At 43.4% G+C, this 18,392-nt stretch overlaps 2 protein-coding genes across 5 annotated transcripts; one reads left to right on the top strand and one right to left on the bottom strand.

Annotated features, from left to right (window-relative positions):
- Window positions 1-2,066: 2,066 nt before the first annotated feature.
- Window positions 2,067-5,734, top strand: LOC136675821 (secretogranin-2b-like). 4 transcript variants are annotated; one of them, XM_066652583.1, is made up of 2 exons: window positions 2,067-2,196; window positions 3,609-5,734. In XM_066652583.1, exon 2 carries the CDS (start codon window positions 3,614-3,616, stop codon window positions 5,357-5,359), a length of 1,746 nt encoding a protein of 581 aa, XP_066508680.1. In that variant the 5' UTR covers window positions 2,067-2,196; window positions 3,609-3,613; the 3' UTR covers window positions 5,360-5,734. The 4 variants fall into 4 exon arrangements, with proteins under 4 accessions (XP_066508680.1, XP_066508682.1, XP_066508683.1 ...); XM_066652585.1 differs by having other exon boundaries at window positions 2,101-2,196; window positions 3,612-5,734; XM_066652586.1 differs by lacking the exon at window positions 2,067-2,196 and adding an exon at window positions 2,763-2,916 and having other exon boundaries at window positions 3,612-5,734.
- Window positions 5,735-6,002: 268 nt separating this feature from the next.
- On the bottom strand, window positions 6,003-16,896 carry LOC136675658 (AP-1 complex subunit sigma-3-like). Its single transcript, XM_066652343.1, has 5 exons — window positions 16,745-16,896; window positions 12,913-13,091; window positions 10,680-10,788; window positions 9,660-9,797; window positions 6,003-6,687 (listed from the first exon to the last, which is right to left on the bottom strand). Exons 1-5 carry the CDS (start codon window positions 16,886-16,888, stop codon window positions 6,652-6,654), a joined length of 606 nt encoding a protein of 201 aa, XP_066508440.1. The 5' UTR covers window positions 16,889-16,896; the 3' UTR covers window positions 6,003-6,651.
- Between the last annotated feature and the right edge of the window lie 1,496 nt (window positions 16,897-18,392).

Below are 18,392 nucleotides of genomic sequence, written 5' to 3'. Positions count from 1 at the left end.
CTGCTTTGCATTTGCAGGGTAATGACCATTTTATCACCCTCCATCTCTCCTCAGAGTGAAGCCAGCTCAGGGTTTAAATGAAGCTGCATCTCACAGAAAAAAGACTTGTTTCCCTAAGAAACAAAGAGCTCAGTGAGGGTTTATATGTTAAGCTTATGTGAATATTTCAATGTATACTTCTCTCTTTTTCTAAAATTTTTTTTTGTCTGTGTCTTCTCTCCACCCGTTTTAACTGGAGATTAAATAAAGAGACGTCTCAGATTATGGCAGAGATGTGAAGCCGGACACAGACAGACCGTGTCAGAGCAGTGTCAGAAAGGTATTCTCAAAGTAAGTCATTCCATTTTTTAAAGAGAACTCATCAGAAGACAAAGATCAGTCAGTCAGCCAATCGAGCCTCAGCCTGCCCACATCTTTACAAACAAAATGACTGCTGCATGCACCCGATAACTAACCCTGTATGTGCAAATATGTTGTTATTATTTGTGATATGGGGTGGACAGACATGCTTCACCTGTTCAGGGAAGAGAGATACGCAGCAGGTCAGGAGCGATTACTGTGATAAACATGATTATTGCTCAGTGGAAGTGAAATAACCTTCAGGCGGAATCTGATTTTCGAATGTTCTTGAGGGGGATTGATGATGATCTGTTGTATTTTTTGTTAAAAAAGAAAATCCTGAATAATAAAAGTGGTATGTGTATCGTCTCCAGAAACGTCTTTTGTAAACTGCAGTGAACACAAAGCTGACAGTAAACGAGATCCAGACAACACTCTCTCTACAATAAAAACATTAAAGGGTTCTGCATTGTAACAAGCTTGACATCGTAACAATATAGAACCCTGCTCTAAAAGGTGCATCAGTGCCTCATAACACGGTGAGAGACTTGGCAGCAGCCGCGGTGTTTATCAGTGGCCCCCACCTCTCCGCAGAGGAGTGTGTTTATGTGCATGAGTCATCACCAGGAATTCAACTCCGTCTCTCTGCGTCAGAACAGCAACAGCAAAGCTCCTCCTTCTATCTCTCTCACCTCACCATCACCATCACCACCTCACCATACCATCACCACTTCACCACCCCACCATCACCACCTCACCATCACCACTTCACCATCACCATCACCACTTCACCATACCATCCCCACCTCACCATCACCACCTCACCATACCATCACCACTTCACCACCCCACCATCACCACCTCACCATCACCACCACATCACCACTTCACCTCACCATCACCACTTCACCATACCATCACCACCTCACCATCACCACCACATCACCACTTCACCTCACCATCACCACTTCACCATACCATCCCCACCTCACCATCACCACCTACCATACCATCACCACCTCACCTCACCATCACCACCTCACCATCACCACTTCACCTCACCATACCATCACCACTTCCCCACCCCACCATCACCACTTCACCTCACCATCACCACTTCACCATACCATCCCCACCTCACCATCACCACCTCACCATACCATCACCACTTCACCTCACCATCACCACCTCACCACACCATCACCACTTCACCACCCCACCATCACCACCTCACCATCACCACTTCACCTCACCATCACCACCTACCATACCATCACCACCTCACCTCACCATCACCATCACCACTTCACCTCATCATCACCACCTCACCATACCATCACCACCTCACCACACCATCACCACTTCACCACCCCACCATCACCACTTCATCTCACCATCACCACCACCCCAGCACATCACCACTTCACCAAAACACCACACCACAGTAAAATGCAGGGAGTGTATATCTTAGTGACTCTAAGCGTGTATTTTGCACACTTGTGTGTTTGGTACTGCATTAGGCTCCTTACATATTCCTAAGTAGCGTCATGTTGACGTGCGTCACCTGAAAGTCAGCCTTTCAGGGGAAAGTGGGAAGAATCGCTGTGGACTGCATTTCCTCGCCGCGAATAAAATAGACCTTCCAAAAGGCAGCAGCCGAAGTCGAGTGCAGGCCGGAAATAGGGGGGGGGGGGTATGGGCGGGATCAGCGGTGACGTGACGGTCAGGTGGTTGTTAAAGGGCGCGCGCGGGGCGGGGGGAGCTGTCCGGTGCTGAAACGCAGCGGGAGCGCGCGCTGCGCGGAGAATGCTCGTGTCGCTGCTGATCTTTCTCTGAGCTTTCCGTGCTTCATTGAAGGTAAGGCGGGTTACGACTCTGTTCTGAACCGTGCCTCAGCGCCAGGCTTTAAACACAGAGCAGCGCTCAGTCTGTGTCTCAGCCCCGTTCCCTCATCTCTCAGGAATATCTCAGCTTCCTCTCAGACCTCAGAGGCTGCAGGGTTAGGGCTAAATAATAATAATAATAATAATAATAATAATAATAAAAGGCAAATTTGGTTAAAACTGATTCCATGTTTCCCTTTTAAACAGATGTATTCGGTTTATTTCTCTGTGTAATATATACTTTATACAAAAATAAATGTATATATCATTCATGTGTTTGTGTTTGTGTATTTCTGTATAAAGTATGATATATTTACTTTGATTTCCAGGTGTATCTGCCACGTCACATTAACTGTAAATAAGTATTGGTTGGTTTTGGTAAAAAAATATACTTAATTTATCTACAACTTCCTTAGCCTTCGTTACTCTTTTTTCTCCCTGAAAAATACCATTAAAGCAGATCAGATCACTCTATTGTTAGAGAAACTCTGAAGCAGAAACAGCGACGTGACGAAGTGATGGAGCGAAAGTAAAGGTTACCTTGACAACGGGCGGTGACTCATCCGGTGGAGACTGTGTTATAAACCACATTCAGTCTCTCGGAGCTCAGCGCTGCTCAGGATTTCTCTCAGAGACCAGCTCCGTTTTCTGCGTTGGTTTTTTGTTATTTACCGTTGGAGCCTTGTGTCTCCGAGTGAGTAGCTGTGATTATTTAAATTAAGTCTGAATTGATGTTTGTGTTAAGCCCCATTGCTCCATGTTGTTTACCTCTCTCTCTCTCTCTCTGCTGTTTTTCTCTCTGTGTAAAAGCCTGTGTAAATATGTGGACACCTCTGGACTAACGGCGTGTTTTCTTGATTTTCTAAGTGGAGAAAGAACAGAATTTAAACATTACATGCCTTTCTGTTGAATTTATAAAGAGTGAAGACTAATACGGAAAGAAAGGTTATAAATAGGTTATAAATATCTGGTTGTACATTTCTACCTGTTTAAGGTTATGGCGTTATCTCTTCATGAGCTCATCTCTCTCTCTCTAAATTACCAACACGTATTTCTTGTTTATTTTGGTTTTGTATTATTTGTTTATTTATTATTTACATGGCAAATTGTCTTTGTAAGTTCATAAACACGTCTCTATCCTCTGTCTGCAGCTTTTTCCCCCCATAAGCTAATAATCTCTCTCTGTTTTTTTTCTCTCTCTCTCTCTCTGTTTCTTTCTCTCTCTCTCTCTCTCTGTTTCTCTCTCTCTGTTTCTTTCTCTCTCTCTCTCTCTCTGTTTCTCTCTCTCTCTCTCTCTCTCTCTCTGTTTCTCTCTCTCTCTCTCTCTGTTTCTCTCTGTTTCTCTCTCTCTCTCTGTTTCTCTCTCTCTCTCTCTCTCTCTCTCAGAAGCTATGGCCCTCTCCTTTCGCAGGCTGTCCGCGGGAGAATCCGCGCTGGTGCTTGCCGCCCTCCTCCACTCGCTCGTTGGCGTGTACGCGGCGTCCCTCCGCTACCAGCGGCTGCGGGAGCCCCCGTCGTACGCGTCCCCGAGTTCAGACATGCTAAAGGCGCTGGAGTACATCGAGAGCCTTAAGCGGCGCACCGACGGCGCCCCAAGCGAGGCACCCACAGGGGACTACGACGAGGTGGACAAGTTCCGTTTGCTCGTTCAGCTTGCCTCGCTCCGAGACGAGGACGCCGCCCGCTGGCCGGAGTGGGTGCGAGCAGCGCTGCGCACGCTGGAACAGCAGACCGCAGGGGGCGAGCGACATGCGCACAAGTCCCGCAGACCAACCACGACCACCGAAGATACAGAAGGTGTTGGGGGCATGGTAAGACCTCACAAGAAGTATCCGCTCATGTTTGAGGACGAAGAGATAGAGGACAAGCGCGCCACAGAGGACCTGGACGAGCAGTACACGGCGCAGAGCCTCGCCAACATGCGCTCCCTGCTGGAGGAGCTCGGCAGACTGCAGAAAAAGAGGGACGCTGAGGACGAGGAAGAGGACGAGGACCAGAATGATGCATACCGGCTGCGGGACGTGGCGTACGAGGACGTAGCCGGTGGTGGAGACGAGTGGGTGCCGCTGGAGGAGCAGGTGGAGACAGAGGAGCTCGTGAAAGGCAGCCGGCAGGAGCTGGAGCGAGCGCTGGCAGACAGCGAAGAGGAGAGCGAGGCAGCGGCAGAACCGCAGCGCAGGCGAGCAGGAGACCAAGGAGAAGCAGATGAAAACGACGATAACGACGACACCAAGCTGGTGGACTACTACTTGCTGAAGGTGCTGGAGATGACGGACCAGGCTCGAAAGCGGGACTTGCAGGCGGAGGGTATGAGGAGACGTCTGCCCAGCTCAAGTCTGAGCATGAACCGCCCCTCGCTGCTCGACCCACAGGCCATCAAGCAACTCCTGTCAGCCGTGTCCATGAAGCTCCAGGTTCCTCCTGAAGATCTGGTGGGCTTGCTCTTCATGGAGGAGACTAGGAAGCAGCAGCAGCAGCGTCTGCCCGAGCCGCATCTGGCAAGGAAACCAACTCCACAGCAGCCTCGCTACCGGAGCCGTGTGATTAAGTACTACAGCGGGAAGCAGCCTGAAGTCACAGTGAGCGAAGGGCCCATGGACTTCAAGACTGAGGAGATTTTGAAGGCACTCGGACTGGGCAACACAGCAAGCAAGAATGCAAGGTACTTCACCAAGCCAAGGCCATACAAGACGGCCATGTCCAGGTACTTCGCTCCAAGTGGGCGGAGAGGCAGCCTCTTTGCCACGTCGGACATGAACAGAGCTCCCAGCAAAAGGAAAGATGATTACGGTGACGCTGTGGATGAAGATGAAGTAGCTACCTTCCTTGCTGCCAAACTTCTGACAGAGTACCCAGATGAAGAGCACAAGAGCGCAGTAGATTCGCGGTTCCCATACGAGGCCTATGAAGAGGCAATGAAAGGTTATTTTGAGCAGGGGGACACAGGCAAGAGCAAGCCTGCAAAGAGAGACACACAGGGGAAAGAGCTTATGGAGGAGGAGGCAGAGGAGGAGGAAGAGGCACCACAGAAGCCACCAACCGAGAATGGAGCGGTGGAGCAGAGTGAGCAGCAGCCCCTGGAGCCCATAAACGAAGGAGAGAAAGAGCATCATGGCAAACTGGTAGCTGGGATGTAGTGGGTAAGAGGGAAACCCAGATCCAACGACACTCCACCTCTCTCCTAGAGGGACTTGCCTATTCCCTCCTCAAATTAACGTTTCAAGTGCTTTAGTTTTCATGAAACTCTCTTAAGATGTAAATAATATCATATATAAACATGCAAGAGTAAACAGCGTGTCGTCCGTTATGGGTTAGTAGTGTTTGTTTGTGTTGCGTCTGTTAGTGAGATGTCTCCTTATCTATCAGCACTATGGAACTTGGTATGGTCCTAACGTACGCGCAGCATCATTATTAAACAAAAACGGTGGCTGGTACTTGTTTCTAAATCATTTTTGTACGTGTTCTAAAGTGTGAGATGACTCTGGAGATTAATAAAGCATTACCGTATTATTTTTCCCTCTCGTTGTATTGTGTTGAATTATTATGAAGACTTTCCTCAATAAGAGAAAATGTGCAGAATTATTTCTGAGAGGTGAGGGGTGGGTGAAAACACAGCCTAAAAAAACAGCAGCATAAAAGGAGGATAAAAGAGCCTCCTTCTTGAAGTAGCCTCTGAAATCCTGATCATGGAGCGTCCTTCATCGGCACCGCACTTCCTCAACAGAACGGACAGATCGGGTAAGAACAAGACACGAGAGGATCGTTTGAGTTTATCACAAAACAACTTTAATGTTCAACATCATAATAGATTTGGAAACATGCTTAAAATCACAGTAGTAATCATTTTAATTCGTACAAAACAGTCTTCCTTAACGATTTCATTGAAGAGGCGGAATTAGAGGCACACCGTCACAAATCAGGCACTTATAGATCCACTTAAAGTTAAGAGCAGGTCGAGTTACTGACCTGACGAAGGTTATAGTGTGATTCCATGAGGCATCATTAGTGTGCAATGTTCCACATCATTTAAATCTGTACAAAAATCATTTTCCATTATATTCTCAGATTATTGCTAAAGGAGTTTCCCTCCCTTTCCTTCTCCTCTTGTCTTTCTCATGTTTGTGCTGTCCTTAGTAACCATTATACATTGTGACTAAAACTGAGCGTCCTAATGAATGTAAAGTAGAAATATACATTTAAAAACTTCATAAAATAGTCTCAAACAAGCCCTAAAAGTCTGAGGAGGTTAATGTTGATTCCAACATTATTACAACCATTTCCATTTCCTTCAGTATCTCCACAGACCTCCATGACTGCAATCAGTCAAGTAACGTCTCGTGAAAAAGCATAACTGTGTCCTTTCAAAACGCTGCAGATCCAGACAGATTTCTTCTTTTCTTCTGTTGATCTGTGGTCTTCTCCTGCGATGCTAGAAGGCCGGTTTACTCATGTACTCCTCCATCGTCTGTGGAGCACATATTCCAGTTAGAGTCACACCTTTCTTCATTTCATTTCTACTAATGCATCTATAAAGTGAGCTAAATGTTCATCTGCTGTGTAAACTCATGATGCTTAAAGACATTGTGTAAATGTAGTTTTCCCACTGACCTCAAACAAAGCCAATCAGCAACAAGAGTGGTGTCCAAACTCTGCTTTTTCACCTTTAGCACTGAAGCTACAAACCTAACGTCTCCAGAAGTCAGTCAAATTCCTCTGTAAATACATTCTCATAATTTCCCTAAATCCATTAAAACCACCCCCAGGTTTTCATTAGGGTGAGGACTTGATAATATTTCAGGACACAGTAAGACTGTCTTTGATCTATGAAAAGGAATGGATTACGACTTGTATTTGAACCCACGTCATCACTGCGGAGTCCAACTTTCTGTTATTGTATTCTTTAATTAATCTAAATGTGTGCTAATGCTGGGTGTTGAGAGATTTATTATCTGTGAGGAGCACGAGGGAGGGAGTATGGCTCTGCTTGAGATGGAGCCTCTAACAGGACTCTTTGTTACGTGGGTCACTAACCTGGACAAATGCTCCTTCTTTCATTATACAACTGTGTCAAATAAAAGAACACAATAAAAGTCCTGGAGCAGAAATGCGGTGAATGACATCAACACAACTTTAAATCTACAGTTAAAAAAGAGTAAGGCACAGTATATGTTCCCTTCAGTGCACCACCACAGAGACAGTTTTTCTGAGAGCGTAGAACCATAGTCGGAGGGCTGTATGGGTTTTGTGGATTAGGGAACGACTGCAGGTGGAGCACAGTGGGTAAATATGAGTTTGATGTAGTGTGTAAAGTCCACATGGAAGTATGGGCACTGAGCATGCATTAGTGATGCCTTTGGGGCTATTCACAGTGTTTGTCACAGGGAGATCGACGTAGAATCAGATAAGTGATATGTCTATAACGTAAGATTAAAGTGGAGTGGGTCTGGAACGCCAAACCTTGCTTTTGAAATTTCCAGGAGTCGTGTGCTTTATTCCATGAACCACTAACAATAGAAGGTGCCTATCTGACTTCACAGGAGCCCCGTGAAGAGCCTGCGGGGCAGTGGGTGTTTAGGGGTGTGTGAATACGTTAGAGTGCAGTAGGTTGGGCCCTGTATGTAACTCTAGTGATGAGATTTATCAGATCTTATCCTGTATAATTTCAAATGTTGACAACTTGGTGATGGTTTCTAAAAAGGTTTTGCTCTCTCAGTGATGGTTAGAGAAGAGGGTTTAGTGCTGAAAGGTCGTTGGTTTGATTCCCACGAGCGGCAGGAAAACTGGGGGCGGTGGGAGTGAAGGAACAGCACTGTCCTCCTCCTCAATCCACGGCTGAGTGGCCTTTGAGCAAGGCACAGAACCCACAACTTCTCCCTGGGCTCCGGAGATGGCTGCCCCCCGCTCTGAGTGTGTGTTCAAAGCCCCTAGTGCACTAGTGTGTGTGTGTGTGTGTTCACAGCCTCTAGTGCAGTAGTGTGTGTGTGTGTGTGTGTGTGTGTGTGTTCACAGCCCCTAGTGCACTAGTGTGTGTGTGTGCGTGTTCACAGCCCGTAGTGCACTACTGTGTGTGTGTGTTCACAGCCCGTAGTGCACTACTGTGTGTGTGTGTGTGTGTAAACAGCTCCTGGTGAACGTGTGTGTGTGTTCACAGCTCCTAGTGCATGTGCGTGTGTGTGTGTGTGTAAACAGCCCCTGATGAACTTGTGTGTGTGTGTTTGTTCACAGCCCCTAGTGCACTAGTGTGTGTGTGTGTTTGTTCACAGCCCCTAGTGCACTAGTGTGTGTGTGTGTTCACAGCCCCTAGTGCACTAGTGTGTGTGTTCACAGCCCCTATGGCACTAGTGTGTGTGTGTGTTCACAGCCCCTATGGCACTAGTGTGTGTGTGTTTTTACAGCCCCTAGTGCACTAGTGTGTGTGTGTGTGTGTGTGTGTGTGTGTTCTTACAGCCCCTAGTGCACTAGTTTGTGTGTGTGTGTTTTCACAGCCCCTAGTGCACTAGTTTGTGTGTGTGTGTATGTGTTCACAGCCCCTAGTGCACTAGTGTGTGTTCACAACCCCTAGTGAACTAGTGTATGTGTGCATGTGTGTTTGTGTGTTCACAGCCTCTAGTGCACTAGTGTGTGTGTGTGTGTGTGTTTTTACAGCCCCTAGTGCACTAGTGTATGTGTGTGTGTTTTTACAGCCCCTAGTGCACTAGTGTGTGTGTGTGTGTTTTCACAGCCCCTAGTGCACTAGTGTTTGTGTGTGTTTTCACAGCCCCTAGTGCACTAGTTTGTGTGTGTGTGTGTGTGTGTGTGTATGTGTTCACAGCCCCTAGTGCACTAGTGTGTGTGTTTTCACAGTCCCTAGGGCACTAGTGTGTGTGTGTGTGTTCACAACCTCTAGTGCACTAGTGTGTGTGTGTTCACAACCCCTAGCGCACTAGTGTGTGTGTTCACAGCCCCAAGTGCCCGTGTGTGTGGTTGTTCACAACCCCTAGTGAACTAGTGTGTGTGCATGTGTGTTCACAGCCCCTAATGCACTAGTGTGTGTGTGTGTGTGTGTTCACAGCCCCTAATGCACTAGTGTGTGTGTGTGTGTGTGTGTGTGTTCACAGCCCCTAATGCACTAGTGTGTGTGTGTGTGTGTGTGTGTGTTCACTGCCACAGACGTTAAATGTGGAAGTGACAAATAACTGCACATTATTATTAAATGAATCAAAACTGACCAATATTTAACATTTTTAAACTAATTGTTGGATTATGGTCCTTTTAACTAAGGTTTAGTCCCACATTAAAAGACATAGTACATCCCCCAAGTCTCAAGGCTTTCTTATGCCTTTTCAGATCCAGCAGGTATCACCATGTCTCACAAGCTTCCGAATCTAAGACACAAACACACACCACTATGCCCCTCTCTCCATCTCTCTCTGGGCTTGATTTGAACATGTCCCTCACCTCCTGCAGCATGTCTGAAGCTTCAATGGACTTAGCAATGGACAGTTTCGATGTTTCCTGGATCTCTCCCCCCATCAGGAACTCGTCCAAGATAAAATAGGCCTTTTCAAAATTAAAGATGATGTCGAGTTCACACACCTAATGCAAAAGGTCAAATAAACACAACCTCAGGTTATTGTGTGCACGCTTTTCCATTTTGTCCTTTACTCCTCCTGCAGCTACAGGACTAAAAGCCTAATTTAAAAATGGTACTAATAAACATGACTTGTTTCTTCTATTGATCAGAATTTACAGCAGTTAGCTGCATTCCATCACATTTAAAAACATTCAAATGTAACTAAATTATCGCATTATAAAAATATTTTCTACAACAACAAAATATATTGTTAAAGGTATAAACAAATACCTACATTTGACTGAAAATATACCCATTTTCCTTTAATTTATTAATTGATTTAGATCTCAGTTTATTTATATTTAAAATTGGCTTTTGGTTTCCTCTGGTTCCTTTTTAAACTGATAAATCTATATATAAAAAAAGTTAAACATTGTACTAAATTCTATCAGGTATCGTACCATGTCTGATTAAAGCATTGAGTTACCATTATGCACACTGGTTATTTCAGTAGTAAGACTTTTCTTATATTTAAGATGTAAACTTCCCAGGAGGTTCTTTTAGTCCAAGGTTATACAAATAAAATTGAATTAATTTAATTATAAGCAGAATGTAAAAAATATACATTTAAATATGCCCAATATTTTCTCTGAGCAAAGGTTCAAACCTCTCAAGCGACTGGCCTCACAGGGCAAACAAACAGTTTTGTGATTCATCATCCACCTGGTGCCTGTTAAACCCCTTCATCCTGGCATTCAATCACTGGCCTCCTGACAAAAGTGACTTTTGAGCCTACAATTACTTTAATAATCACAGTGAAATACATGGAAATCGTTATCTAAGAGTTGATAAAGACAGGTAAGATTAAGCTGCGATATTCATTTGCATCCTGTAGCTTCACTCACATTGCCAAAGTATTTGTCAAGCAGCTCTACGTATCGGTGCAGCACTTCCAAAGCCAGCAGCTCATTTTCCTGATCCTCCAAACCACAGCAGAAATACAGACTGGCGTATCTGCAAATACAACAGCAAAACATGCATCTCTGGGGTTGTCCTTTTTTAAATTATATACATTTACTCAAGAGAAGCTCAATCATCATTTGAAATGTATAAAATGTTTGGTATTAAATTATATATTTCAAAACTCAGCTGTGGTGTAGTGAAGGATCTAGCTGCAGTGATAAAACAGAAAACATGGAACCTACAAAAACTACACATTGTAGAGCAAAGTTCTACTGTTTGTATCCATCCTAAGGGAGAAATATATCAAACCAATGTTCAAAAGTAAGAGTTATAAAAGCTTAATGCCCACTACTGGAGCGGTGCTAACATGGATTAGCATATCATCGCTGTCCAATTAATTACGTGTCTCCGTGTTTGTGGCTGATATTTTCACAGTGTGAAGGACAGCTGCTGCGTTTAAAATGTCATGATGAATGACCAATAGAAATGCTCCAAATTTACTTGGAACGAAACCTGTTTACACTGACATCCATTGAAAGTAAAGAAGGCTTTTTCCTTCTGTGAAGTTGCTATGTTGGAGATCCTTGTTTTATTCCGGAGAGCGGCGATGTGTACGTTTGTATCGGTTTTTGTAGTTGAGTGTTTGGTAGAGTTTTAGCTGTGGGTGGCTTTTAAACTTCCTTTGGGACAAAGATGTTTGCTGGAGCTGGTCACTTTAGGGTTAAAGATGAATTCACTTCTTAATATCAAACGTAAAAGTAAAACAGCGACACAATGAGAGAGGACTCATAGTCATAACATGGGTCTGTGTTGGGGACAATAGTGTGGAGAACATGCAGTGTGAGAATATAAGGAGCTATTGTCCAACAGGAAAAAAAAAAACCCTGGTGACACTGGTCTCTAGTCGATTTAAACTGTGATGTCACCCTTTGAGAACTGTGTAAGAGTCAAAACAACAATCTGAGCAACAAAGTGAAACATTTGGCAGCAATAAACCAATAGGAGAAGCTCATAACTGCTCTCCACACTTACAGTCATTACCTTGGTGTTATGTTTGTATTTCTTCATCTACAGAGGACTGTGTAAAAGTGTTGGGGCCTGAAAAAATTAGATTTAAAAAGCCGTTCATCTGAGAAGTGCGAGTTTCTGTGATCAAACAAATAAAAGCCCTGATATTAGAATAAAATCTAACCCCATTATTCCAATGTGTGTGAGAGAGAGAGACAGTCCAGTGTTATTTGAGGTTATCACCCACTGCCTAGCGTCAGAGGTTAATAAATACGTCATTGTGTTAAATGAAGTGTTTAACAAACACAGACACTAAGTACAGGCACTAAACCGGTCGGTTCTGAACAGAGCTGTTTAGAGAGAGTGAGAATGTTGATGTGGTGCTTGATCCTTCCTCACAGATATGTTTTTATGTTCCCAAGGACCTTCACTACACCATGGCACTCACAGAAACTCAGCTGGAAAGATGATGGTCAGAATGCTCACAGTACACAGTGCAAACTGGCCCCCCACAGAGCAGGTGTGATGTGGTGGTGGATCATTCTCAGCGCTGCAGTGACACTGACGTGGTGGTGGTGTGTTAGTGTGTGTTGTGCTGGTGTAGAGTGGATCAGACACAGCAGTGCTGCTGGAGTTTTTAAACCCTGTGTCCACTCTCTGTCCACTCTGTGAGACACTCCTCCCTCGTTGGTCCACCTTGTAGATGTAGAGTCAGAGACAGTAGCTCATCTGTCGCTGCACAGTGTGTGTCGCTCGTCCTCTAGTCCTTCATCAGTGACACAGGACGCTGTCGGCTGGATGTTTTTGGTCGGTGGACTGTTCTCACATCAGTGTCACTGCAGCATGGAAACTATGTCCACATACTTTCACCAGTTAAATAAATAAAATCACTGTGGTCTTATACAGAAACGGAAGGGACACATATGAAATATAATTGATCATTAAAAATATATCACTTTTGGAAAATGCAGGGAACTTTGAAAAACTGTTCCAAAATACAACACACTAAATTTAACAGCAGAACATATCCTAAAAAGAAATGCATTTGAAGAGGAGCAATCACAAGTAAACTCTGACAACTGGAACGCGGCTCTAACTGCTGTGTGAGCGCAACAATAAAAGTAGTCATCTTTTTTTAGTTTAACAGATAACTCCACCTCACCTCACCTCTTATAGACAATCTTCAGGTCCCTCCAGTGCAGAAAGTTACATGTGCGTGGTTTTCTCGCCAGCACCATGGCGGTCATATCCCGAATGATCTTCTTCTTTTCTCTTTCAGGCAACGGCAAGAACCACTTCTGCAACCGAAGCTTCCCTTGACGACTGAAGAGCAGCAGAAAACGCATCTACAGGACACACAGAACAGAGAGAGGAATCACACAAATTGATTATAAAGATAAACACAGGTTGTGATGAAGGCATGACTACAGACGTACACATGCAAAAGATGTCAGGAGTCTGAACACTATCATAAACATTATATTCAGTGGGCAGCTAACGGTTAGAGCAGAGGGCTGAAAGGTCTTTGGTTTGATTCCCACGAGCGGCAGGAAAACTGGGGGCGGTGGGAGTGAAGGAACAGCACTGTCCTCCTCCTCAATCCACGGCTGAGGGGCCCTTGAGCAAGGCACCGAACCCACAACTGCTCCCTGGGCTCCGGGGATGACTGCCCCCTGCAGAGAGACCTCCAAATTTAGTTAGAGATGAGGATGTTGCTCTGTTCCTGCTCCATAGGGGGGTAACTCTGACTTATTTCTGCTGTTACAGTTACATTATTTAAGGTGGAACTGACTCTAAATTCAGGAGAGCGCTAACTGCATGAAAGTAAACAACCATGTTTTCCCATGAAATATAACATTTCACATTAAAAAAACAGAGCTTCTGAACACAAACAAACCAGAGAAACAACAGTTCCCCAAACTCATTGATGTTGCCTTTAAAAAACTTTTTGTTTAAAGAACTTTTACTTAAATAAAAGCTGTTTTTAAGTACACTGCTTGAACGTGAGCAGGTGTAAACAAACCTCCAGAATGAGCTCATCAGAGCAGTAATACTCATCCCCCCATTCATCACAGCTGAGTTACTGTGTAGCTCTACACATTTCCACCGCACAGAAACGCTTAACACAAGGATACGTCAGGAGGGGATTAATGATAAATTACAATTAGTCACGAGTAAGTCAGCCTCCCTCCGGTGAGCTGCAGAAGATGCAGGATTTTGCTAAATGAATAAACCCTGATTCAGCTGGTGGAGAAACTGGGGAACATCTGGTGAATAGAAAAAAGAAGCACTGACTCTGCACTGTTACAGAGTGTTTTTTGCTCAAAATATAATTATCTTTTTTATTCAGTTGAGTTCATTTTGGCGTTTTATAAGCGACAGGTTCTAGACCAACGTGAACTAGAAAAGAATTTTCCACAGAGGACGAGGTAGAAAACCAATTCTGAAGAAAACACAGAAAAGTGATGCATAGGTTTTGTTCCACTTTCACACTGGAACTCTTCCCCATTTTTCTAAAACCACATAACAACTTTCACCTCGAACTGATTATACTTTATTTAAACACAGCTCTACACACTCAGAACTGAGTGTTATAGACTACTGTGCTATTATTAGAGCTCATATAGAATTCCTCATTCCTAATAAACCACCCTTTATAGATTTCTCTTGGTTTGTTTTTAATTATTATAAGTTTTAAATATTAACTTTATGCATCAAAAGATAAAACATGTACCAGATTCTACATCATACACCAGGTGTAATCAAAAGGTACATAACACAATGCAGAATATGTTAATAAACAAGTTCTAAAAGTTCCTAATCTGGGACTGAAAGGATGCGTTTCCCAGCTTTGCTTCCTCTCTTTTCCTTTATTCAGAGCTGTGATGTGCTCTTTTTCTTTTCCTTCTATTGTTTGGAGACACACACACGCGCGCACACACACAGCTACCTGCTGGTTTGTTAAGCACGGGAGGATTGTGCTCACGTGTGCAGAGAATGTTTGTTAAAGAGCTCTGTTAAGCACCACGTACACAGCACTGTGTAACATTAAGAATCATAAGAAAATAAAATCCAACACATTGATGGGTGGTCCTTCTCCCCTTGAGCTCAGAGAAGGCAGCAGCCACAATGTCCATGAAATAATTTACATTTAGATTCATCAGACATTCCCCTTCACCTCAGTCTTAAATGAGCTGAGGCCCCAAGACTGTGGCGACACGAATGTTTCTGCTTGCATTTGTGGACGCAGTGATGGACTGTGCTCAGAGACAGTGATCTGCACTGGAGAAACCTGTCTGTGTTTAATACACTGCCACCGAGGGTTAATGTCACACACAGACATTAGATTTGGGCCTTGTCCCTTGACTATAGAGATTTCTCTGGATTCTCATTGTATAACGTGCTGTGGACAAAGAAGGCCCCATGCTGTTACTCTGTAAAATGTGGGAAACTTGAAACTATTTTTGAATTGTTTCACAATGTGCCAAAGAAATCTTTCACAGTTTTAAAACCACTCCATCTTCTAAAAGACTTAATCACTCTGAGATGCACTTTTTAAATTCAATTATGTCACTGACATGTTCCTAATTGTGTTATTTTTTGTTTCATAAAATGACACAATTTTACAGGATGCCTTCTGCCTCTTCGCAACTTTTTAAGAAGCTGTTACTGGCATCATATTCAAAATGGGCAAAAGTTCTTCAGAAAAACTACAATTTCTGTTACAACATGTGAGACATTGTCTCTATGTTATTCTTAATTACATACTGTTTTTTTTTTTTTTTTTTACACGTTGCACGTCTCGTCTTTTCTAGAAAGAGTATTTAAAATGTTCAAAATTTGAAAAAGTAGCACACAACTTATACTCTGTGTTTTTGGATTTAAAGTCCACATTAATACATCAGTCACCTGCAGAGAGGTTTAACTCGTTCACACTGAGGCTGCGCTGACTGTTCCAGTCCGAACTGCTTTGTGAATGAGGCAGAGCAAAGAAACAATCAGAACGCGGCTCATTTATTTTCATCGTTTACTTCTCGCTCTCGTGAGGAAGCAACACAAATTCTTGAAGAAGGTTGAAAGGTCATTATGTAAAACTCATGACGTCTGTTCTTTATAAAACCTCAAAATTATAAGCGAAAAATGTTAATGCAGTATATGGTCACTAGAATGGACAGTTTGGCTGAAGATTCATATTCTGTAGCTGCTTTAACCCGTTCAGGACTAAGGTGGGTCCAGAGCCTACCTGGAAACACCAGGTGTAAAGCAGGAACACACCATGGACTGGGCTCCGGTGCATTACAGAGCATCACACACTCTCACATTCCTATGGATACTGTTGTATAGCCAACACTATACCACTATCCCGACACCTACCAACCCACACACACCTGTGGAGTACACACCTGAGTGTGACACTGGAGCTGTGACATTACCTGTAATACAGGTCATCTATAAAATCTATAATACAGCAATATTCAGAAAGAATTTAACTGTGGGAAATGAGACTTAAAATGTACATTTTTAACTTTAGCTGTTAGTTACACACTTCACGACCACGTCTGAAAAGTTTTTAAAGTCTTCGCGCCATAGGAAGTCTAAAGTTAATGATGGACATTGAATTCTGAAGTCGAAGGAATAGTCCGTTGTGAAATAAAGGCTATTTCAGAAAGTGCACTGCCCCCTGTGGAGATTTTTAAGGGTAAACGATGGAACCTGTTCTGCCGGATACAAGGAAGCGACACCTTCATAAAGTTGACTAAGGTTAAATGACTGAAAGTGACACAAGATAATGTTATGGTTCGGTAAATGTTCCGATCAATGTAATGTCAAACAAAGAATTCATCGAAGAAAGCGAGTGAGTCGAACTGTGAAAGGAGTTGAATGTAAACATGAAAGTCACCTGGTAGGAACAGGTGCAGCCGTGGAGACTATCTTTCTATTAATGTGAATATTATCTCCTCAGCGCCTTTCCGCGGTAACAGGAAGAGCAGGCACTTACCATTCTGAAACTAGGCGAATGTTTGGAGCCGAGGGTTAAAAGTTTGAGGAGTAATCCGCCCTGACGTCTGGCGTGGACTCCGCTGGACACTGCACTGTCTTCTCCACAAAAGGCTCCTCCCCGGCGAGGCCATTCCGACTGCATTTTTTATTTATTTTTTGTTTTCCACACGTATTCCGACAGGGCGCGCCCCCACGCCCTGTAATAGGCTGGTAGTGAAGCTCTCCCACCCTGTGATTGGCTGGTGAAGAAGCTCTCTTCGCGGTGATTGGCGGAGCGGGCTATCGTTTCCCGGCACGGGGCTCTCTCACAGGTGCTAAACTGACCCCGGTTCGGGCTTCACGCTTCAGAAATGACAGAATCGACTCCGTGAGGAAACTCGATTCCAAGAGTCAACTCCAAAATATACAAACATAAAAATAAAAGATAATCGCATAAAATGTGTTTATTTAAACATTGTTGATGTTTACAAGGAAACCTAAGTAGCTAACTTTTTTTTTTTATAAAGAAATATAATGTTGTGCGATATAATAATTTAATAAACATGTAATATGTATATGGAATTGCGTATGTCATATATGGAATTAGGTCAGGTCACATTAGTAATTCAAGACAATTCAACCCTTCAGCGTAAGACCACTGGAGTTGTGTGAAAAACTCAAAACGTTCGGTCAGTCCTCGGGTTTTACAAATATAAAATTTGCATAAAACTACCATGTCGTACATATCGACACAAACTCCATAAAACAAAGGTTTTACCTTGTTCTCACATTTGTCCAAATAAAACACGGACGTAAACAGTGGGTGGCTGTTATTTTCGTTCAAGCTGTGGGCAAACTTCAGTGTGTTGAAGCAATGGAGTCAAAAGCTTTGGAATTGACTCTCGGTTTATGAAATTCCCTGATTCGAGGTGTAGATTATTTTTTTAAACAAAATCCCGCTAACCAAATGAAACGTCGTTTCCCCCATTACTCTGTTGCTTTGAAAACAAACAATTAAAACGTTTCCTGAGCCTAATCTATTATTTGAAAGAGATAATAATTTACATTCCCTATAAACCTTTGAGAACATAAACGCATTTGTTCCAATTTTATCTCGTAAGCTCATTACATCAAATATGCAAATGAATTATTGGTCAGATCAGATCAAATCAAAGGTATTACCCAACAAACCTATAGCATTAGAGGATCAATTAACAACACGTATGAAATTCCACTGGAGTGCTCCCATTCTGTGGCCGATAGGGGGCGAGAGGTAGCAGTACTACAGTAAACACGTGTACATTGTGGGACTTGTGCACAGTCTCTGTAGAGATTATGGATCAAGGGAATGTGGCCATGTACAAAACCTGCTCACAGTGTCACACAATATATATCTGCTTTGGGGTGATTGTTTCTCTAAACGCTCCACACATACACTGACTTTTGTTTGATTCCCCATTTTTTTCAACAGTTTATAACCTTACACAGATCCTTCTGTTTTTACTTGTGTTCAGAAGTTTTAATGTTTGTTCCTTTTTTTTTTTTTTTGGACGTTGTGACATAAGACATCTATTGAATATCTGCAGGACTTTGCCCCTCAGTGTGAAATCCCTAACTCCCACATTGTCGTGGGGTAAAGTCAGTTTCTTGTTACAATAGACACCACA

This window comes from Hoplias malabaricus, chromosome X1, assembly GCF_029633855.1.
Source record: "Hoplias malabaricus isolate fHopMal1 chromosome X1, fHopMal1.hap1, whole genome shotgun sequence".
NCBI classification, from domain to species: Eukaryota; Metazoa; Chordata; class Actinopteri; order Characiformes; family Erythrinidae; genus Hoplias; species Hoplias malabaricus.
The sequence above is the reverse complement of the archived record's forward strand: the minus strand, read 5'-3'. Positions and strand labels throughout refer to the sequence as shown.